The sequence below is a fragment of the Salarias fasciatus genome, chromosome 1 (genome assembly GCF_902148845.1).
Source record: "Salarias fasciatus chromosome 1, fSalaFa1.1, whole genome shotgun sequence".
NCBI lineage: Eukaryota > Metazoa > Chordata > Actinopteri > Blenniiformes > Blenniidae > Salarias > Salarias fasciatus.
This window is the reverse complement of record NC_043745.1, coordinates 30768090-30792448: the sequence shown is the minus strand read 5'-3', so window position 1 is coordinate 30792448 and position 24359 is coordinate 30768090. Positions and strand designations below refer to the sequence as shown.

Below are 24359 nucleotides of genomic sequence, written 5' to 3'. Positions count from 1 at the left end.
AGAATAAATAAACAAGGGGAGCAGGGTGTGGGTGAAGTGTGCTGATGTATGTGGTCATTAATGAAATGTGTAGTCTAAAGGGGCCCAAGGGCCTCATTGTCTCTCTGTGTCTCTACTTTCTACTGTGTGTACACACGCGCATACACACACACACCCCCACCCACACACCAGACATATACATAAACACACAGTGCGCTGTGTTTTCATTCTTTAAACTCATGATGATAATGATTGTAATACGGCGAGGAGACGGAGGGAAAAGAGCAGGAAAGTTTTCTCAGTTGAGATCATCAAACCAAAACTGTGGGGAACTGATTTTAGCTTTTTTTTTTTCTTCTTCTTCTTCTTTTAATGGAGCACCTGAGCATTTTAATAGCCATTGTTTTTCGTTTTAATGGCTTCCGACATCTTACCTTGTTATTTCTTGAGGACCGGTGTGTGTGACGACATGGTTTTGCTGCATCTGTTTGCAGACTTTGACGAGTGTGAGACTCCGGGCATGTGCATGAACGGCCATTGCGTCAACACGGAGGGATCTTTCCGCTGCGAGTGCATGGCCGGGATGGCAGTGGGCCTGGATGGGCGGGTCTGTGTCGGTGAGTATTTCCTGACAAGAGGCTGTCTGTGCCGACGATGAGGAGAATGCCTTCGTCCGGTGAAGCAGCTGACTGAGTATTCCGCAAGTGAGGAAGTTAAACCAGAGAAACCCATTGGAGGAATTTCCCTCTGGGATTATAGAGTAGTTTCTATTGTATTGTATTGTATTCTAAAAGTATTCTGGAAGTTCTATTCTAAAAGCTCAAGTCAATTTCATTTATGTTATAAAAACAATATGTCATCCTGTTGCAGTTTATACTGTGAAGTACAACGAACTCAAAGTCAGAAAAGAAACGCCACCAGAAGTAATCCAAGAAAGATAACCACACAGGCAGCAGTGGGGAGGAATAACTCCCTTTCAACAGGGATAAACGTCGACTGGCTGAGTTCGACAAGAAAGCAAAGACCGAAAAGAGCTGGGTGTAGTCAGGCTGTATTATATTGATTAGTTTTTTAATATTACTTTTTGTTATCATTTTATTGCACAATGACATTTTTTACTGTAGCCAGCCTTTTTTAATTAAGAATAACTGAAACCAGAAATCAAACAACAGGATATTTGTTTTCCCATGGTTTCAAAGTGGGTTTTTTGTGTCCATTCTTCTGGTATACACAACAAGCAACAAATTGTGAAAATGTTTTCTTTCCTGCTCTAAAGTTAAGCTTTTAAAATTATCTTTATATCTTAGCCAGAATAATAAAATCATTTCCCAAAGGATTCCTAAAAGCACCAGTGACGAAGCGCCGAATAATAATGTCATGATGTAGTTCTGCCTGTTCACATGTTGCACCCACATGCTCCGCTTCATTAATGAGTGTGTATTGACGAAGGGCTTCCTGCCTCCCTGCGCTCCACTGTCTTCGATGGCTTGTTTGGAGAGCAGATCTGTTTATGCTTTTATTTCCAACATTCCCCAAATGACTTGTCTTTGTTGTGCATTGTGCGGGAAGTGTCGAAATGCTGTTATTCCATCCGGGTGAGCGAATGTCCGGATGATATCAGCGCTGGAAAATGCCTCAAATCCCTGGATATTACGCAAAGAGAACAAGCATTTGTTTTGCCCGGTGTTGTTGTTTACTGGAGCTGCTGACTCTCCCTTCTCCGTCCCTTACAAACTCACGCTGTCTGTCTTGGTTTCTCCGAAACAGACACGCATATGCGCAGTACTTGTTACGGCGGCTACAAGCGAGGGCAGTGCGTTCGGCCGCTGTTTGGAGCTGTGACCAAGTCGGAGTGCTGCTGCGCCAGCACAGAGTACGCCTACGGGGAGCCCTGCCAGCCCTGCCCGCCGCAGAGCTCTGGTACGGAGATTCAGATCATTCCAGCCTTTTCACACAAATGTATCCAGCAAACCAAAACAGATTCACACAAGCAGGTCATCTGTAATCCAAAACGCAGCTCTCAGGGTCAGGATGGCCCGATGACACACTCCTGCACACCAGCGTGGAATTGTTATAACAGACGCAAAAAGTGAACCTCTAACAACCTTCACATGCACACTCTTGCAGAAATACACACATCTTGCAGCCACTTCTCATTAGTCCTGCCAATTAAAGTTTCTATATCAAAAGACGCCAGAGCCACGCCACATTAAGAGGCCGCCTCATAAACATCCAGGCTAAATGAGTGAGCATGCAAATCCCTAATGACATGGTGTTAAATGTCCCGCTTGAAAATTTCTTCGATTTTTAGCAAATGTGATATTTTCTTGAGGCAAACTGTGCTTTCTCTGTGTTTCGCTGCAGCCGAGTTCCTCGCTCTGTGTCCCAACGGCGGCGGCATAACCGGAGACGGACGAGGTGACGCGCACGAGCACATGACGCAAGGGCTGATTAAATAAAACAGAGCCGCGGAGATAATAAAAAAAAAAGACATTGTTTAGAGTTTTGCTCTGCTCTTTCCTCCCAGATATAAACGAATGTGCTCTCGACCCCGACATCTGCCAGAACGGAGTGTGTGAGAACATGCTGAGGACTTACAAGTGCACCTGCAACGAAGGCTTTGAGGTTGACCTGACGGGCAAAAACTGCGTCGGTAGGCGAATTCAAGCTATATTGAAAAATGGAAGAATATCGCTCTGATGCCAGAAGCCAGTCGAACAAAAGTCCTCATGTCCCTGTGCCTGTGTGTGTGTGTGTGTGTGTGTGTTTTTTTAATCAGATATTGATGAATGCCTGATGAACAGGCAGCTGTGCGACAACGGTCTGTGCAGGAACACACCCGGGAGTTTCACCTGTCAGTGTCCCAAAGGATTCAGCTTCAATCCCCAGACCGACGTCTGCGAAGGTCAGAGACTCCTTCGTTCTTTTGCGTCACTGCGGTGAACTCTGTGTGTGTTGCCTTGGGCGAATTCGAAAGGAAAACGGTGTTTGATTTTGTGTCCTGCAGATGAGGATGAGTGTAAGTCCAGCCCTTGTATTAATGGAGAATGTAAGAACAGCATGGGGTCCTTTGTGTGTTTGTGTTCGACGGGCAGCTCGCTGGACAGCTCGGGGCTGGAGTGTATCGGTGAGTCAAAATCGCTGGCGATGCCGAAACTGGTAAAAAGATGAGGATTTGAAGGAAAATCATTTTCTGATTTTTATTTTCTAATTCAATATATCTTTATTTCACTGTCCCTTTTTGTACTTGATCAGTAAGTACAACAATGTGAGATGAACTGTTTCAGATTTGTTGCATCAGCACCACAGATAGTTAAATACTGGCTGAAAATCACCAAAGCCTTTATTGATGAAACTAGAATATGCAATACATGAGAAAATTATTGAAAAACACGTTATTTGTTCCTTCTTAAAGAATAGTTAAGAAGATTTCTCCCGTTTTTGCTCTCAATTCAAAAAAATGTGTATTGAAGGATTTAATGTGATTGAAATTACTAATGAGTGTGTATTAACTGTAATTTCTTACAACAGAAACTACTAAGAGCACCTGTTGGCTAAAATACATCAATAACCGCTGTGAGGTGAACATTAATGGAGCCACACTGAAGTCTCACTGCTGCGCCACTCTGGGAGAAGCCTGGCACAGCCCCTGTGTCAAATGCGAAAAAGGTGATTGACTATCAAATGAAACTTTATTTTCATTATTAATTCATTCAACTGACTGGAGATGTGTTTTGTATCTTCTCCTCTTTAGATCCGATCTGCAGTAAAGGTTTCGCTCGCGCCCGAGGGAACGTCTGTGAGGGTGAGGCTCGCTTTCATTCCACGTGGAGACTGGATCTTTTCTGCTAAATTCAAATAACGTGAAACACTGAACCTGTTGTTGACGACGTTCTGGTTTTCCTCTGCTGACTGTCAGACGTGGATGAGTGTCAAGTGTTTCCCGGAGTGTGCATCAACGGGAAGTGCATTAACACACCAGGCTCCTTCTTCTGCCAGTGCCCTCCGGGAATGACTGTTGACGTCAGCGGCAGGACCTGCATCGGTGCGTCCTCCTCAGACGCATTAAACGTATTAAGAATTCAAGCAGAAGCATCTTTTTTTCTGCTAACCGTTGTTAAATCTTGGTTTGTGTCTGTCAGACCTGCGTACGGAGCACTGCTACCTCACTCATGAGGACGAGCGCTGCGGGGCGCCCATCTCCGGGAAGCACCGTGTGGACGCCTGCTGCTGCTCAGTGGGCGTGGCCTGGGGTCCCGAATGCGACGAATGTCCCGAAAAGGGAACGCCGGAGTACACCCAGCTGTGCCCGCGTGGCCCGGGCTTCTCCCACCGGGGGGATTTCATCAATGGCAGGCCCTTCCTTAAAGGTGGGATTCTCTCTTCACAGACCACACAGAATGAAGATTTCGGATATAACTGTAGAGAAAGGAGGTGAATAACAAGACTTTTCAAAGACTGTGCTGTCTGAGCTGCGTCTCTCTGCTCTCCGCCGCAGACATAAATGAATGCAGGATGATAAACAGCCTCTGCTCGAACGGCCGGTGCAGAAACACCATCGGCAGTTTCCGCTGCCGCTGTGATAACGGCTACGCTCTGGACTCGGATGAGAGGAACTGCACAGGTGAGTTAGTCACACATTCACTGGTTGTTTAGTCACTTCTTTAGACAGAGAAATGTCTGCAGCCTCTTGTGAGTGAGGCCTTCAGCTTTTGACTGACTCAGAAGAGAAACAGTCTTATTTCGCCACCTTAAAACTTTTTTTTCTCAATTTTTTTGGAAAGTATTTATTGCTGTTTTTAATCGTATACTTCATTGTTGTTCTTTTCTGATCTCACTATCGTATGAAATGTGAACTAATTCTAATGATGCAATTCTGACAAATGAAATCACTAAACAACAAAGACTGCTGCCTTGTAATGATTAGTCAGTTCACCACATAACAACAAGTAACAACAACAACAAGCAACAAGTCAACAGAACGAACACCTTAATGAAGTAGTGTAAAAAAACACAAATATTGAGCGCAGCTGCTCGCTAAAAACACAACAAAAAGCAGACATTCATTATTTCTATTAAACCATTACTCTATAAAATGGACTAATAATATTAATACTGGCTCGCTATGTGAGCTCCTTCTGAGGAGATGAATGATAAACTGTTCGTGGGTTTAACATCCTCCAGTCAGCTCAACGGGTGAATCGAGAGGACAGAGCTGCAGTTCTCTCAAAGCTCCAGCAAATTAGAACATTGAAAACACATAAAAGCATGGAAGCAAGAAAAAAAAAAACAAGATGGTGTAAGATTTGCCAGTTTCCATTTATCCCTAATAGACCAAGCATTGACAGCTATAAATTTTAACTTGAAGATCCAGGATTTTTCACTTTCTATCCAAATTACCTATTTGGTGTGAGATTAGCCATGTGCATCACCAGCACAAGTTTTAGAGAGCTCACACACCTGGAGATCAAACATCACTAAGACTAAAGAAAGGTTGTTAAAAGGTTTTATATGAAAAGGTTGTCTCCTGCTGAGATTTGTTGTGTTTCTTCCCCGCAGACATCGATGAGTGCCACATCTCTCCAGACCTGTGCGGACAGGGCAGGTGCATCAACACACCGGGAGACTTTGAGTGCGAGTGCTTTGAAGGCTACGAGAGCGGCTTCATGATGATGAAAAACTGCATGGGTGAGGAATGAAATGTCTCTCTCTCACACACACACACACACACACACTGAATCACGTCCGCAGATCCGGATGATTTGGCTTTATTGTTTCCAGAGATGCCTCCTCCATCTGAAAACATTTTGTCTGAGAGGACAGGAGTGAGAAACCTGACCTCCTTAACAACTCTCCGGCACACCTTGTTAAAGTGGCAGGATCTGAGCGCACAGACCGCTGCAAGTCTGTAAAGTCTCAGGAAGGTCTGCCACAAACTGACCGTCTCCTCCTCAATCCCTCCTGGGCCATAAGCTCTGGATGAGGTGCTTCGGCTGACGGGTCAGACCTGAAACTCACTGAGAGAGTGGATGATGTAATGTTGAAATGTGCAAGCTGTGTGTGTCTGTATGTATAGCGCGTGTGTGTATGTGTGTGTGTGTGTGTGTGTGTGTGTGTGAGAGAGAAAGAAAGAAGCCTAAAGCTGCATTATTTAAACACTGTACCATTTTGAATTAAACTAAAAACAAGGTGTAGCCACCATCACTTCAGAAAACTGGTCAAAACTTATTAAATGTAATACATTTTGGAAGCATATCAATCTTGTCCAGCACGTGTGGGACACACACTCACAGCCACACACACACACACCCACACACACACATTATAATTATCATATATTGTTCTTGTCAATTTCTATTCTGGTCTGACTTTTTCCTTGTTTTTACAAGTTCTTTGGTGAATTCATGCACATTACAATTGAAGAGTTTCAATATTTATTTATTTATTTATTTAATTTTGGCCTGAAGCTGTAATTAGACCAGAATTGGAAGGACAAAATTTACTTGCACGCTGTGGCAAACAAAACCCCGAAAAACAGCTGGACTGGAAATAATGCGTTCAGTGTTGACATCATGAAGTGCTGCTAGTGACTTGGCTTACCAAAATAACAAGTAAAAAATAATTATAGACCTTTTTTTAACTAACCACTTCATTTTAGTTAGCGAAAAACCTTCGATTTTATGGCGAGGAGCAGTCAGTGACCTGTGGCCTGCGTTCTTTCATCATGCAGATATTTAGACAACGAAGTAAACAGCAAGTACTCTGTGGCTCCTAATCCCACAATACCTCTTAAACCAGGAACACAGTTTTAAGTTGATCATCCTGCTGGGTTTTCATTGTAAATGACTTAAGTGGTGAAACAAATATTGAGTGTAACCAAACCCTAAAACCGAACAATGTGTGTTTGTCCCTGCGTCAGACATCGATGAGTGTGAGAGAAACCCCCTGCTGTGCCGTGGAGGTGAATGTGTGAACACCGAGGGCAGTTTCCAGTGTGTGTGCCCGGAGGGACACGAGATCGCCCCGGATGGCTCGGCCTGTTTAGGTAAGTGACGGCATCTCTGGAGTGGAGAATCCCCCCCTTCCTCCTCAACTTCTCCCTCTCTTCTTGCTTTTATTTCTTATTAGAGGAAACCACGTGGGAGGATGCACTTTCTGCTCCATTTTCCACAGATAAGAAACAAAAACAAAAAAGGGGTGAAAGTAGCAGAGTTGAGGGTCATCCTTTATCATCTGTTACTTTTTTTGTGCCTCAGTCTTTGCGCTCTGTATGCAAAGGGTCAATGTGCCAGTTTTGTTTTGAGATCTTCAGAAAGGATTTAATTTATCTATATTTTAAGTTTGAAGCCATATATTGCAGTAAGAAGTGTTTATAATGTTTTGGCCCATTTTTAGGCATCTTCTATGAAATGATTGAGCCTTGTTTCTCACTTCCTGTGGAGTTTCTGCTCTGTGGTGTATTTTGAGGTGTCACATAAAGTGACACTTGACGTATACATTGATGTTCTCCTGTTAATTAAAAACAGTGGCAAATGTTTACTGTTACAGTTCTGCTGTTTCTGGCAGAGCTTTCTGTCTTCCCCCTGACTGAGGAGCTCTGCACAACCTGATCAACACAACTGCCACTTTCAGCAACATGCTTGTTTAAAGCCTGGTCTAAAACAAAATCTATTAACTTTTTTAAAGGCATAAATTTAAGCTAAAGCGCCTTCAGCTCGAATTGAAAAACCAGGTGGAATATAAACAAAATTTTTCTCTTGTGAGAGGCTGCAGGCTTCCCTAGAAAAGGACTTTTTGTTGTTTACACGTTCAAATTTTATCAGATCTTTGACCTAAATTCACACATCTTGTGTACAAAAACAGTTTGTTTTGAAGTTGTTCTGTCAAGTAACCCATAGAAACGGTTCACTGCAACATGCTGGTTGAATAATGAACAAATGCTTCCAGTAAATTAGACTTGCGTGTAGCTTTTTTTTTTTTTTTCCTTTCTTTTTCACTACCGACTTACTAGAATGTTTAATTGACCGGAGAAACAGTGACAGCATTTTCTTCCTACAATAACAAGAGAAGAGTTTTCGCAGGGATTTCCACAGTTTCACAACTCCCATGTTTATTTTACAGCATTAATTTAACAAATCATGCATTATTCACTGTGTGTCATTCGGATGATCTAATCCAACGTTCGGCCCATGACCTCACGCTCAGTCGCTGCCTGTTGGCTTCATTTATTTTCTTTGTTAATCAGCTGGAGTTAAAGAAGAAGCTTCAACACAAGAGGTGTCCACCTCATTTCCCCTGAAACACTTTCCATAATTGCTTCTCTGAAGTAACAAGGCAAAGTGTCAGACGATATTAAATGATAATAAACTTTACATATGCAGCACATTTCCTTACAGATGGGCGTAGAACATTGTCTTTAATGACGATGACTGATTCCTTGTTGGAAAAGCCATTTATCATCATTAGGGTCTAAAACGACCAATTTTTAGTCAACCACTGATTTGTAATCCCCTGGCCTGAAAGAGTTTGGTTCAGTTAAAGGTTTTCTCGGCATGCCCAGGAGCTCTCCCATTACGTGTGGATTCCATCTTAAACTAACGACTAAAATAAAGACTGCTTAAAGCAGCAGGAGGAGGTAAAGTAGGAGGCAAAGTCTTCAGAGAAAAGTGAGATCTTTATTTAACAGACAAAGATCCGCGTTCATCTGTGGAGCATCCAGACTGTTGTATGAACATAAAAGGAGTCAGCTTTTTAACTTTCTTTCCGTTAGTTGTCAGCTCCAATCAAGCATTGACGCTTCACGTCAACACGCCGCGCACATGCATGCAGATTTCACAGCTGCTTTTATCCTTCCACAGATATCAATGAATGCGAGCTGAGTGACCGGCTGTGCAGGAACGGCCAGTGCGTCAACATGATCGGCCGGTACCAGTGCGCCTGCAACACGGGATACAAATCCACCGAGAACAGACTGGAGTGTGTCGGTAGGGTTTGAACATGCCGCCGCTTTCCTCTCGAGTATATATTCCTGTTATGCAGCTCCGGTCTTGTGTTTTCCTGCCCGTCAGACATTGACGAGTGTACCATCGAGAACGGCGGCTGTGAGACCTTCTGCACCAACTCAAAGGGCAGTTATGAGTGCAGCTGCCACAGTGGATACGCCCTCATGCCCGACCTGAGAAGCTGCACTGGTGAGTCCCCCGTGTCTCCTCAATCTCAGATAAACCCCCATCATGCATTTGTTCTACAGCTGACAAAACCCGCTTTAGCGTCTTTGTCAATTTGTGGCATCCGAAGACACATTTGGTTGTACAGAAATACTTCAAAGTTTGCACTTAAAGACTAAATTTAAGAGCAGGATGAAAGCACCTCATCAAGATCAAGAACTTTTGGTGTATATACAGCGAGGAGACGCTGCTGTGATTTGGCTGGCACATGTTTAAAGAAAGCACGCGCTCACACAGAGAGAGAAAGGTGGAGACTCGATCTGAAGTCTGTTCGTGTGTTATTCACTTCTGAATGTTGACAGACAATGATAAATGATTTCTTTGGTTATTCTGGCAAAAGTCTTTGCAAAGTATTTCTGCTTCAAAGGTGATGACTACAGGTCTCCTGCCCTGCTCACAGACTCTTGTGATTCTTCTTCCTTTAATTACCACAGAAAGATATACAGACGGGGATCAAGGCAGCACAGGGGCAATTTTAGACTATTTTTAGAGGAGTGCTCAGCTTGTTACACAAGCCGTGTCCTGAACTAACATTAATTTTTTATGAGGAAAGAAGAAAATGCACACCAGACTGAAGTAGCACTATTCTCTGCTCAGGTTTTTTTTTTCTCACCATATATGGATTATTAGACTGAAATGTGTCATTTTTTCCTTTCCTCTGCACTTTTCCCGCTCGTGTTTCTGCCTTAATTCACCTCTCCGCCTCTCCGTCCCCGACCTTCAGACATCGACGAGTGCGAGGAGAGCCCGGACGTCTGCGACGGCGGCCAGTGCACAAACACCCCGGGGACTTACCAGTGTCTGTGCTTCGATGGCTTCATGTCGTCTGAGGATATGAAGACCTGCCTGGGTAACGGATGCGCATTTTATGAGTGAAATAAAACGGTGTAGATACACCCCGTGCAGCTCTGCTTTTATTAGATCCAGGGGGTTCTCTGAGATTTACTGATATGTCCTAATGAACATCCTCAAGGTGATCCAAGAAGTGAGTCAAGAGAAGAAGCCTGTAATGACTCAGATCTCCGAGACAGGGCCAGCGACGACGTGGTTATTGATTAAAATGATAATCAACATTGTTATTCAGACAGATCATAGAGGAATGTATGATATTTAGACGTCTGTTTCCACTGAGCGAGAAAAACAAAAAGCATCATTGAAGTGCTTCTAAATGGATTCGCACAAACAATCAGTCTATTACTGCTGTATTTATTCAAAGTAAACACGTTTTAAAGCCTCTGTACGGTGCTTGACGTAATCCATTTGTGCCTCACTAACATATGTCATAGTTTATCAAACCTTTGTGGCACGTTGCAGAAACAAAAGCTAATTCCTTTTAATGAATTGTCATAAACTTTTCCTTTTATTGTAGCTGTGTTTAGCAAGTTAACATTCTTGATCGCTTCTCTGCTTCCCTCCCCGTCAAGATGTGGACGAGTGCGAGCTGAACCCAAACATCTGCCTGAGTGGCAACTGTGAGAACACGAAAGGCTCCTTCATCTGTCACTGCGACCTGGGATACTCTGTCCGCAAGGGAACGACCGGCTGCACAGGTGAACGAAATGAGAGCACGCCGGGATTCGAACTCTCAAACAAAATGTTCCGTCGGTGCAAGAATGTGGACGCAAATGAAAAGACAGTGAGTCAGTGGAGACTTGCTGGTAATGAAGTGCACGTGCGTATGTGTGTGTATGAGTGTGTGTGTGTGTGTGTGTGTGTGTGGTTCTGTTCAGCAGTGATATCAAGCTGAAGATTAAAGCGAGAGATGAGAGACACAAGGAGAAAGTCTGGTTAACCAGAAGCAGCTCCAGCATTACTCACCCTCATTCAAGAGCTCCTGTCTGACTTGATGAAAAACACGCTCGCAAACACACATACATTACACCCCCTTCACACACACACACATGAACACACACTCACACAGTGACAGCATCAGCAGCAGGAACTGTGAGGTCAGTCTCCCATCAGATGTGTGCATCACGTTGCACTGTTGTTTATTCCTTTGTTGCTTTTTCATTAAGGTCAGTTAAACATTACGTGATGGTTGGAAGAGTCCAGCAGGACGTCATCATGTGCATCACGTCCAAAACACATAAATACAGAGTCCGTCCGGCTGCCCCGGTCCTACACTGGGCTCGCTTCTTGTCTCGCCTGAGCTGAGTCTGGTTTACAGAGCCACTTAATAAGTTTTTGTGTGAGTATTTTTCTTTTTTTGGCCTTGTCTTGAGTCATGCAGCAGCTCGTCTTCCTTCGAATGGGAATAAACAGGTTTGTCAGAAGTGCGAATCAACACCCTCACTCAGTCACAAACTTGAGCACACACACTTTTGCTCATTCTAATCCCATTAAAATGTCCATACAGTATTCGCCTTGTTTTGGAGAGCCGGGATTGCAGAAAAGCAGCCGGCTCTGAATCACACATTTGGAATTTCAATCCCAGACCGGAGAATCAAGACACTAATACCTCCCAGGCAGGCAGGATTCCTGGTTATAGACCAGTGGACGCAACTCGCTACTCTTTTTGGAGAAGATCCTTCTCAAATATATTCTTGGAAAAAAAAAAAAATCCATAAGAAATTGGCTGTCATCTTTGAATTGCCTTATGTGACCACGTTGGTATGCGTGGACTAAATCCTCCTGCGTGTGTGTGAGTGTTAATGAGTGAGTGGTGCTCTCCAGTGCATATCTGATCCAGCTGTTGATGAAGCTCCCACAAGAATTATGTCTCTTTTTATTCCGCAGCACGGAGCACTCAGGGGCAGGGTGTGGGTATCTGTGTGCGCTCTCAAGCGCTTGCGGGTCGTTGCGTGCGTATCGGAAAGTTCGTGCTGGGTGGAGATCTGTTGGTGGGGTTTACGAGGCCGGGAGTGCCTCTGCGCTGCAGAGGGGATCAGGAATAAAAGGTTAAGTGTGCTGTCTTCATCATCACTTCATTTAATGACAGAAGAGTCAAACAATGAGGGTTCAGTCATGGCACACAGCTCTGAAAACAATGGATTACTGTGTCTCTCTTTTAAGAGTGGAGTTGAACCCCAAACAAATTAAATATATCAGATAGATCCTGTGACTTCAGCGAGACGCTTGTGGTACTGTTATGCTTCATTTTAATACTCAGCATTTTCATGTCAGTGACACTTGCGGTCGCATTGTCTCACTTTTATTGCTTTTGTATGTTATGAGAAGCAGATTATATTGGCAAATGTTAATTGTTTGCAGGCTTAAGAATAATTTTGTGGTGCGACTAACAATACTGAGAGTTTATTTGGTTACTTAATGACTCCTTATTTATTGTGCTTTTTCAAAGTACATTTTAATATTTGCCATTGTCCCATTATGACCACTTATAGTCCTATTTAAACATGTTCACTTTAGCTTTAGAAGTTCTAAGTACAAATATTTCTTCATTGAATAAAAACCAAAGATGTGAGATACAACTTAATTACGTCAGTAAAGAAAGCTCCAGGGTGTTTATTGTATAGAGTGAAAGCAGACTCCCACAAAGCCGAGATTGCAAAGCTCTTGAATACTGTCTCAAAGAAGAGTTTAGTTGATTTATACACAGGTTATCTCAAAAATCCGAACCTCAGACTCGCTGCTTCTTACGACAGGTGCCCTTCCTGCCTCACCCTGAGTAACCTGGGTCCCTCACACTCAAGATCAGCAGTTAACCGGATGCATCCCAAGGAGTGACAGGAAAAAAAGCCAGAATGGAGAAAATTCTCCTGCTTTGAATCAGTTTCATGATCCATCTCAAATGGGTCACTCTCACGTCTGGCTGAAAGTGATTATTTCTCTCTGCTACAATGATCATTGTCAGTCAGCACCTTTACTTTGTTGTCAAGTCGCCATCTTTTATCTGTTTCACTCCTTTCACATCATTTTCATCTTTTCATTGTTGTGCTTGCCATGGCATGAAATGCAATGCACTGATGGATTGATAAAAGGATTTCTTCTCTTCTTCTTTTATTGCCGCTTATTTTCTCTCCAGTTAGATTTTTGGAGCATGATTTTAAAAAGAGAGAGAGGGAAATTTTTTTTCTCTCTCATCTTTGATGCAGAGTAAACGTCACCGTGTAAACACAAAACTTTTCTGAAACACAAACATTTGTGTTTTCATTTGAAGCGTTGTGGTGTAAACGGGGCCTTATAGCTACGTTTCGCCACCTGTGTTTTCAGGAAATGCTTATTTTATGCTTCTTTCAACTTCTATTTGTATTTAACATATACAAGTGAAAACAGGCTTGATGGGAGCATGATAGCGTCTTGCCAGAAAAACAACGGAAAACATTTTCAAATCTGAAGAAATGAGGGCATAAGACAGAGAAATAGAATCTCTGTTATTGACAGGATATTCAGGCAGAAATTGACTCGAGCAGGAGTAAAGACTGGCCTATATGCTGGCTGCACACCCAGTCGACACGTGTCGATGTGAACTCTCACTTTTCATGCTTTTTCCAGCCATCCGTTCAGTGTCTGTACCGCAGGATTTAAGTCAGGATTTGGGGGAAGGGCTGCAAGAGCTGATCCCAGCTGACTGTGAAGACAATGTACACCATGGAAAGGTTTTCACTTCATCACACTGCTTTTCTTTGTCTTCATCTGTCAAAACTTCTCTTTCTAAACTAAATCAAACCAGCTGTGACCACTGAGGTGCTTTTTGCATGCAACAACCTTTGTTTGCACTTTGCATGTGTGTGTGTGTGTGTGTGTGTGTGTGCGTGCGTGTGTGCATATGTGTGTTAGCCGTGCTGTCTCTCTCTGTCATCAAAGGCTCTGAGGAAACGATCATTAATTCTGTCTGTAATCCGGGGAGATTCATTGGCTCCCGGGTCTGATATGAAGCCTGTCATCAAATGTAGTGTAAATATACTGTGCCCTCTCCTCAGGAAGACTGTAAACCAGCAACACTAATCTCTAATTGACAGTGTTTTGAATTACTACTCTCCAAAAGACACACGCAGAAGCGTGTCTCTCCGAACGTGCTGTATCACTTTGGCCTTGTTCATGGCTTCCCTTCCTGTGCAGCATGAACACACTCTTGTACTATCTTACATTCAAAGCTGGTGCACTCATTCCTAAAGCCATTGTGTTGGTCAGTGCTTTAACATGTTGTTTTTAGTTACATTAGTAGCCTAGCAGCCCCTTACATTGTTTTCCCATTGTGCCGAGGAGCTGCAGCTACATTCAGACGATCTTATCACCAGCAGCTCCGTGTCGAGGTCCTCCATGGTTCCACCCCACAGGATGGAAACAGCTTTATTTAAAAGCGTGTTTTATTAGTAGCCATTAAATTGTGTTGTTCATTTTCGCTGTGCATACATTAGTTTGGCACACATCGAGAGGTTTTCAGCTAAGTGCCTCAGTATATCATCACTGGAAGAGTTCGGATAAACCTGTCATGGTTCTGCTGTAGAGGAATATTTATTTGTTCACATTGTGTGTGTGTGTGTGTGTGTGTGTAGGTGTGTTTGTGTGTGTGTGTGTGTGTGTGTGTGTGTGTGTGTTTTTAAAGAAATTATGTTTTGAAAGGATTAAATTTCCAACTTTGACATCTGAGGTGCTGAGAAAACCAAACATGAGTTAAAAGAGGGTTTTTAAAGTGCTTCACATGAGAGGTGCCGAGTCTGTGGGTCTGGCAGGGAGAGGAAGCTTTGCCTAAAATAACCTCAGAAGTTCGAGCACAGACAGAACAGGGCCTTAGTATTATGGGTATCGTTCTCACTTTATTGTGCTCCAGACACATTTCAACAATGAAAGCCCAGAAACAGACTCTGCTCAATAAACGTTTGAGGGATGGCTGTTAGTATCAGAGAGCCTGTGGATGAGAAACAGTGAGCCAGAAAGACTTGGTCCTGTCGTCTCCTGCTGCTGTCTTCATGCAAATCAAAGCCAGCATCAACTCGCCCCAAAGCGCCAAGAACCCCACTGGCACAAGGACGCAGTCTCGAATCATCAGACCATCAGAGCTGTGTCTATTTTACTTTACGTTGATTCTTTTTTTTATTTCTTTGTTTCCAAACCATCAGATATCAATGAGTGTGAGATCGGAGCCCACAATTGTGACCGACATGCGACCTGCACCAACACAGCCGGCAGCTTCAAGTGCAACTGTGCTCCAGGTTGGATCGGCAACGGACTGAAATGCACAGGTAAGACTGATCGAAAACAATAAGTCACACCACTGAGCCGACGCATTCGAGAAGAACAGATGACATGCCACAACATTATGACCATCGAGAGGCGGTCTCTCTGTCTTGGCACCTTCATCAAGGAGGGGAGTGAATATTTTCTCCTGAAAGTTCATGTGTCAGAAGCAGAAAAAGCTGTGACACAGTTACAAGATTCAAAAGCTCATCAGGACTCTGTGCCACGGCAGCAAGAGTACAACCTTTACTCTGACTGGCAGGTGGTCATAAAGTTGATGCTGACCAATTAATGGAAACAAAAGTGATTCCAGATCTTAAAGAACATTCATCAAATTAGTGAAATTCCAAAGAATTCTGTAAAACATTATTGCTTCAAAGTATTGGACAGTATTTCTTCGTGCTGTAATCCTCCACATTACTAAAACACTAAAATGAGTTATTCTGTTCTGATCGTCACACTCCCACATCAAAATGAATGCAAATGCTGTGTTTCATCTATAACTTCACTCCCACATCCTGGTACTTTGCATTCATAAAATGCCTTAACGCACTTAAGTCCTTAAGAAATACATCGTTTTCTCTAAGAATCCAGCTTTGCTCATAGATCATCTGAAATGCTCAGGATTTAGGAATTTCCTTTAAAGATGTGTGACTTCTTTCTCAGGGAATGTGATCATGATACATTGATAAAGAACTAACAGTTTAAAGGTTGATTTTTTTTTCTTGCTTTATTGATGGATTGAAAAATAACTCATTATTACAGTGACTGAATAAATACTTGTACATATGGCTAAATAAATTAATAAATATATAATTACTGTTCTTTGTAAATGCAATTTTTTTCTTTGTATTTGCATTTCCAGATGTACATATCTCATCCTCTGTTCAGTGTTTGCATGATGTGATTGCTTTTGGACCGTTTCAGACCTGGATGAATGCTCGAATGGGACGCACATGTGCAACAACAACGCAGACTGCATCAACACCATGGGCTCGTATCGCTGCGCGTGCAAAGACGGATTTTCTGGAGATGGATTCTACTGTTCAGGTCACACGGTCAAGCTAAGAGTTTAAACTGCACAACCTGCGCTATTTGAAGGATACACACTGAAACACCGTGTGTGATTACCGCTACAGACAGCGACGAGTGCGCCGAGAACAGCAACCTGTGTGAGAGCGGCCACTGTCTGAATCTGCCCGGAGGCTTCCGCTGCGAATGCGACATGGGCTTTATTGCCACTACCGACGGAAAGGCCTGCGAGGGTGAGACAACACTGCCGCCGCCTGACTCTCCCGGTTCCAGGCCTCTGAATCGGTGCCCACATTCTAAATAATGTTGAATGATTCAAAAAGGTCTGGTGTTACTCTGCTGAATGGATGTTTGTTTTCCTGTTTGGAGGAACAGCCCGTCCACACAGATGCTGCCTTCAAGTGGAACCCGTGAGATAGTGCCTCTGCGCATGGAAAGTGCAGAGTATGCGCAGCATAAATGTGGTTTCAGTTGTGAGAACATTTCTAGGGGCTGACAGCAACAGAGGAAATTATATTATTCCCTTTTTCAACTTTAAACATCACATTTTTTTGTGACAAAATAGTCACAAACAAGAACATTACGATCATGTAAATATTAACAGCTGACGGCCCAGTAACACCCAAGTGAGGCTGTTCAGGAGCAACACATCAGCTGCTGAGTTAAATACTTGTTTTTTGTTTCCATGAAGGGTCGTATTAACAGATGAAGACCGATGACAGTCTTGTTATGCTAACATGTGTTAGTTATTTACCGTGTGAACAGCAAATACAGCCACAGACGTTATTGTTGTCCTTCCTGAGCTCGACTCCATGTTGTACGGTTTAGAGTGATAAATGTCTTTCACTTTTCCTGATGCACAAAAACAATAGACGGGGTGGAAAGAACTCCGAGGGTGTGTTCGTATTTTTCAGATTTGGTTGGATTGAAACAACCTCTCATGCAGTTGCTGTGATCCATTTGTGAACACTTGAATGCTGTCATCCAGGCCCAGGCAAACAGACCAAGCCCATTTAAAAAGGAGACCTTGGTTTTATTAACAATTAGATATTTAATGACTTTTTTGCTATTTAATCCACCCCATTCATACAGGATGTGTCACAACAGGCATCTTATAGCAGCATTGCTCCTTCATTTAGTTTGGTGCAACAAAGGAAGCCCCCCCCCCCCCCTCCCCCAACCCGCTCTTATTACACTTTTTATAAGCTCTTGGTGAGTTCTCAGCTGGTAAAAATACCACTGCTAAATACCACCAAGTGGTTTCAGGTCAGCACACAGCATTGTTGTGAAAGCTAGGAAAGTTTTGCCCCTTAAAGTACGTCACAGCAGCTGGCCGACATGCCTTTTACGCATCTTTTGTTCCCATTTTAAAAATGCCAGTGCAAACACAGAGCTGCGAGAAAACGATCGCCTCCCTTTTTTTTCGCATCGCAAGTGGGAAAACAGCCGTATGTGAATATTAAAATGCATGTTCAAGCATTGTTCTTCAATTAAAGTGCAATAGAAAAGTGCTCTGTTCATAACTTACAGCAACCTGACTTGTTATAGAAGAAACTCTTGTAATCTTTGGAACAGACTTTTTGAAATGCACCAGTACAAACGATGACAGATCTCTGTTGCACTGATCAGGATGCTGCATTTACAAATGTAGAGTAAAATATGAGACTGCAGGTAGTTTCAATTCACTGCTACTGCTGATTCTCACATGAACAGTTATGAATCGCAGCAGACAACTGTGATTCGCCCCTTGAGTGATGAGACCTCAGTGGATTCAGTTGAACGAGCAGCTTGATCTCATTGTGCTGATGTGTCAAACATGAAATGACCTGTCCGGTCCTCCCCGTCTCAGCTCAGGCTGGACTGGACAGTGATTTGTGCAGAGTCTAATGATGTGGAAGAGCACAATTTCGTAACGTTGGCTGTAGCTCTGTCTGGATGTGTCTGGGCAGTTTTTTCTGCCCCAGAACTGTCATTCTGTAGCATAGGTGAGCGGCCTTCACTTCCTATTGCTGGCTGCCAATTTTCCACCATGATCCCATGATCCACTAATCCCTCACAGCTGGGTCCTCTCCTCTCTGTCTCTCTCTCTCTCTCCTTCTTCATCTCTCTCTCTCTCTCTCTCTCTGTCTTTCTGCTTCTCATTTCCAGACATAGACGAATGCACCTTCGCTGGCATCTGTGTCAATGGCCGCTGTCAGAACATTCCTGGACTCTTCAGATGTGAATGTAACATTGGTTATGAACTAGACAGGAGCGGAGGCAACTGCACAGGTATGATAAGTCGACACCATAATCCATCTGCCTTCCTCAATGATGCTCAGTTCTGAACCAGTGAGCAAAGGAAATGTGAACGAGTGTGAAACAACGGCGGTGGAGAGTGATGAATGCCACTCATTTCTTATTAACAGAATCACTGCTCCTCTCTTTGCTGTTGCAGCAAATAATGATTTAAGACCGGTGTTGTGTAAGTTAGACAAGGCAACTTTATTTTTACAGCATATTTCAGACATGAGATGATTTGACAGAAGTGTACAGCTGGGACGCGCTAATGAGCTCGATGACAACACCCAAGAATAAAAAAGAGAGATGAAAACACACAAGCAAATCAATTGTTTATAAACAATACCAGGTTGGTGCTAGTCAGAGTCGGCCACCTTTTCTTTTGGTGGGATGAGTCAGTTTGAATATAATGAGGTATTTCTCCTCCAGTAAACAGGAGTTTAAGGAAATAGCAACAGTTTGGACAATAGCTATTGCTAATGCTACGACAACGGTTCCTTTCTTTCCCAGATATCAACGAATGTTTAGACCCTACCATCTGTATCAATGGCATGTGTGTTAACATCCCTGGAAGCTACCACTGCAACTGCCCGCCAGACTTTGAACTCAACCCCACTCGGGTGGGCTGTGTAGGTGAGACTCGACAAGTTTTGAACGCACGTTTACCGCATCGGCGCTTTGCATATCATGTAAACGGTGAGTCCCCCTCTTGTGTAGTCTGATTCCATTGCATGTGTTTACGTATGCAGACACTCGCTCTGGAAGCTGTTATCTGGAAGTACGCTCTCGAGGTGACGCGTCAGAGAGTCTGTCCTGCACCAATGAGATCGGAGTCGGTGTTTCCAAGGCATCTTGTTGTTGTTCCCTGGGCCTGGGCTGGGGAAATCCATGTGAATCATGTCCCTCTGTCAACTCCAGTGAGTCAGCACTTTGTTACTCTGGCCTTGCATGCATCATTTAAGTTTAAATTTCTGTTTCAGTTCAAGTGCAGTTAATATGCCTGAAAAGTGCCTCCTGCCAGCTGGTGACGTTCTACATTACTCAGTTTAACAAAAACAACAGCGACGAAAAATCCAGCAGATCCTTCACAAGTCAACTGAATAAATGTGTGATTTATGGCCAAGGAGACTACGGAAATATCTGCTGTGTTGTGTTCAAGTTTCTCTCTCTTACTTATTACAGTGGTCATCATGACTACAACTACTGAAACTGGATGGATGAATGAGTGAATGGATGGATGAATGTGCAACATATGTTTTAATGTAGACTCAGGTTACAAAAAGACACAAAAGCTTAAGAAATAATTAACAGATGCTTAGTGAGGTACAATTTAAATACACTCGTTCCTTAAAGTGGCAACAGTTCTATCACAGTGGTGTGAATCAGGCATGTATACGTTAAAAGAAACATGCAGATTTGTTAGCTGCCCTCTTGTCGTCCAGTGTGTTTTTGCTGTAGTTGTTGTTGCTTGTAAGGAAGCGGTTTTGTGCAACTTGCTTGGAAATTGCCAACAGATGGTTCAAACTATTGCAAAGAGTGACTCATCCTTTTCAGCTCAAGGAAATGCTTTATTCTATGACAAGAACAAAACCTTTTTCTTTTGTGAGTTGTAATTCAGAGTAGCAGCAGTCACGTCTGGTCCACCGGGCCCTGTGGATCATAAACTTCAAAATATGAGACGGCTGTTCACAAAAGGCGTAACAGAGAGTGAAAGGAAATCATTTGATGATTGAAAACATGGTTTCCAAATTCTCAGATGAAAAAAAAATTCCATGGCTTGAGGTTTGTGTGTTGTGTCGTTGTTGATGTTTAATGTCATTGCCCGCTGTGTTTTGGGTCACAGCTGAATACAAGACGCTCTGTCCTGGAGGAGAAGGTTTCCGACCAAACCCCATCACGGTCATCTTGGAAGGTCAGCCAGCGACACGCTTGCCTCTGTACACACTTCCAGATAACACAGACGCCTGCTCAAAATACCACTGAGTGCTTCCTTTCTCTATCTGGCAGACATCAACGAGTGTCAGGAGCTGCCCGGCTTGTGCCAGGGAGGACAGTGCATCAACACCTTCGGCAGTTTCCAGTGTGAATGTCCGAGAGGCTACGCCCTCAACGAAGACACCAGAGTCTGTGAAGGTACCGAGCGTTCCCGTTCACCCTCCCAAACACACAGGTGACCTGTCCCACTCGAGCTTCTGCCCCTGGGATAGTTCAGTGGGAAGGAAATTGAGTCCAGCCGTTCAGTCCTCGGTTCAACGACACATGGAGACAGAGGGGGGGAAAAAAAGCACCGAGAGCAAAATGACAAAGACCTGTTGGAATCTGGCGTCCCACAGACAGCGCTGCAGCTCATTCTTGCTCAATGTGCGTCTGCTCCAGTTCCCGTCTGTTGTTAAACCTGCAAAGCTCGGCGAGGATGAGGAGGCAGCTGAGCAGCAAGGCTCTGATGTGGTCAGCCCTCTCCTCAGGGAAGTACACAGAGTCTGCTACAGACAGGCCAGACATGACAGAGGCAGGGAGAAACGAAGAGAGAAAGATAGGAGGCGAGAGATAGCTGAGAAGAGTGTTTAGAAAAGAAAAACAGGGACAGAGGGGAGAGGACAGTTCTCAGAGTCAGACAGTAACATGTGGCTGGCCACATGTTAATTAGCGCACGTCCGCTTGCCAAAAGAAGAGCAGTGAGTGTCTGCTCTGTGAAGAACATGGTTAAACTCTGACTCTGCTTCAAGTCACTCAGCAGTTCAGCTGTCAGCTGGACTGAGAGGAATCCTTTTCAAAAATCCTATGATGCTACTTTCTGGTAAAACTCGTGGAGCATCCAAGTCTCTCACATCAACATTTCAAAGCACAGTTCTTGTGCATCGCGCGCTCAGTGTAATTTTTTTAAAATGTGTTGCATATGTTGCAGAACTTTGAGGCTTCATACACACAGGCCACATTGTGGCAGTTTTGTCTCTGAGCCAGTGAAACAATTAATAACTTGGATTTGCTGTAACAAAAAAATAAATAAACAAAACACATTGAAACACTTGCATGTAGCCATCTTGGAGATGAAACAGCGGGGCTCTCAAAGATACTCTGAATTTACTGTGAGAATACAGAGCAAGACGTGGGCAGTGCTGTTATTCCTCTGCTTTGCAACATTAAAAACAGCTCGGAAAGTTGGACGCAAATGGAAAGCAGCATTAGTTACACAGTCTATTCAAATGTGGTGATGGTTAGGTGAGGTTATGTGGTGAAATGACAAACACATTGAAGGTTCAGTGGAAGTCATCAATTGTGATGTTTTACGTTTGAGTTATTTTCCACGTATTATTCAATTTTGTCCTGATGTATCCACGAATGCCTCTTGGAATGTTTTTGAATGAGAAAAAGGTCACGAGACGCTGCTTTCTAAAAGTCCATGAACTCGTCTTTGTTTTGTAGACATCAACGAGTGTGAGCGACCGGGCATCTGCGGCCCGGGACAGTGTTACAACACCATTGGAAACTACACCTGCATCTGCCCTGTCGACTACATGCAGGTCAATGGAGGAAACAACTGCATGGGTCGGTCTGCGCGCTGCAGCTTCACAGCCAGCAACAAGTCAATTATTTGTACTTGACGTTGACTTTCCTGTAAACACGCACAGACATGAGGAAGAGCTACTGCTACAGGAACTTCTACTCCGACAACGGCACGTGTGATGGGGAGCTGACCTTCAACATGACCAAGAAGATGTGCTGCTGCTCCTACAACATCGGCCACGGGTGGAACAAACCCTGTGAACAGTGCCCTGTGCCCAGCACCGGTGGGACATCGTACTGATGCGCTTTCAGATATTTGTGTGGGAATTATGCACAACGAACCTTCTCTTTTGTGCACTCAGATGAGTTTGCAGTCCTCTGTGGCAGTGAGAGACCAGGATATTACATTGACATCACCACAGGACGGGTTGTTGGTAAGCTTTTCGCACTCAGAGGTTAATGTGACTAAAAACAAAGTGTGTTCTCTATAATATGCTCTTGTCTCTTCCCCATTCATTAGATATTGATGAGTGCAGGGAAATCCCAGGAGTGTGTGAGAATGGAGTGTGCATCAACATGATTGGCAGCTTCAGGTGTGAGTGTCCCATCGGCTTCATTTACAACGACAAGCTGCTGATTTGCGAAGGTAAGGGAATTCAGAGTTTGTTTCACTTTAAGATAGTTTATTTACTTTTCACTTCATTTCACTAAACAACAATTTCCCTGCAAACATGCAGCCCAAAGTGCTTCACAGGTAAAACAAACAATAAAAATCAGCCTACATACCTTTGTGATGGTTTCATCGGTATGTGGCGGCGTTTGAGTGCTTCTGTATCTGTTTCCAGATATTGATGAGTGTCAGAATGGACCGGTGTGCCAGCAGAACGCCGCCTGTCTCAACCTGCCGGGAAGCTACCGCTGCGAGTGTAAACCCGGATATCGATTCACTCCAACGGGACAATGTCTGGGTAAGGCTGTGATCACTTTTGCTTTATCATGACAAAGACGTCTGGATTTATATTAGAGATAATGGAATTGTCAAAATATGTATGAGTGAGTATTTCTGCTTCTTTATTCAAGATGACTTGAACTGTCTGGCAGTTCAGTTTGCTGTGTGCTGTTGATACAAATAATGATAATAATCATCCATTTTAATCGTCAGTGCCTTTCAGGACACCCAAGGTCACTGGATAGTTAAAAAAAATACAGTGAAACAAGTAAAAACATAAGTAGCAATGTTAAAAAAAAAAACAGGTGTTTGCAGCAGACTAATATATGCCTGTTTAAAAATATGAGTTTTAATGTGAGATTTAAAAGTATCCCGACATTAGCTGTTTCCGATTTTGGGTAGAAGAGAATTCCAGAGGTGGAGAGGCGAGTGACTTAGTGCTCTGGACTTTACCGTGGTCATTTGTTGAATTGGGAGCCGGTTGAGTTCATATTGATCCGGGATTATGTGGTTAATAGACCGAGTACATGTGATAATATGAGCAGCAGCATTTTGAATCAGTTGGAGTTTATGGCTAGATTTGAGTAGAAGACCAGATAGAAGTGACCAGGGCGTGGACTAGTGTGGCAGTGCTGCTGGGTGAGAGGGCGGGGCAAAGGCGCTTGATGCTGCGAAAATGGTAACAGACGGGTTGATGTTATCAATTTCTAATTTCGAGGAAGACACCCAGACTCTTAGCTTGAGAGGACGAAGATACAGAGGAGGTGTCGATGGAGATAGAAAAAAAGCTCCACCCTCACCAAAAAGTTTTGGTGAGGGTGGACTTGGTACAGATGAAAAGAACATACTGGAGAACCAGGATTTGATGTCCTGTTGACAGTCTTGGAGTGAGGTGGGTGGGAGGCTGGAGGTGGGCTTGGTGGAGAGGTAGAGCTGAGTGTGATCTGCATAAAATTGAATGTTATATTTCTGGAAAAAATGGCCAAGGTGGAGAAGATAGGGAATGAAAAGAATGGAGCCCAGAACAGAGCCCTGAGGAACACCAGAGGAGACGGTGGCTGGGATCTGATGGATTTTGATAGGACAAACTGAGTATGACTGTGTGAATCCTACAGAGTTGATGGATGGAGTGAACATGAATATAGATAAATGATTTACTGTATTATATTTAAATTGCAGGAGTAGTACTAGTGGTAGGAGGAATATTAGAGGGCACTTAATCGTTCACTGGTATCAACAAGACATTG

At 43.5% G+C, this 24359-nt stretch overlaps 1 protein-coding gene across 1 annotated transcript in view; it reads left to right on the top strand.

The window, feature by feature from the left end:
• LOC115387320 (fibrillin-1-like) overlaps positions 1–24359 on the top strand; it is a 66926-nt gene that overhangs the window by 25677 nt on the left and 16890 nt on the right. The window contains 30 exon segments of the mRNA XM_030089993.1: positions 474–596; positions 1747–1899; positions 2344–2397; positions 2507–2632; positions 2759–2884; positions 2987–3106; positions 3511–3648; positions 3734–3784; positions 3899–4024; positions 4122–4349; positions 4478–4603; positions 5539–5667; positions 6899–7024; positions 8838–8963; positions 9048–9170; positions 9931–10056; positions 10631–10756; positions 15230–15352; positions 16275–16397; positions 16487–16612; positions 18528–18650; positions 19170–19292; positions 19409–19576; positions 20503–20571; positions 20667–20792; positions 22083–22205; positions 22289–22447; positions 22526–22597; positions 22684–22809; positions 23009–23131. Coding sequence (XP_029945853.1) covers positions 474–596; positions 1747–1899; positions 2344–2397; positions 2507–2632; positions 2759–2884; positions 2987–3106; positions 3511–3648; positions 3734–3784; positions 3899–4024; positions 4122–4349; positions 4478–4603; positions 5539–5667; positions 6899–7024; positions 8838–8963; positions 9048–9170; positions 9931–10056; positions 10631–10756; positions 15230–15352; positions 16275–16397; positions 16487–16612; positions 18528–18650; positions 19170–19292; positions 19409–19576; positions 20503–20571; positions 20667–20792; positions 22083–22205; positions 22289–22447; positions 22526–22597; positions 22684–22809; positions 23009–23131 — 3711 coding nt within the window.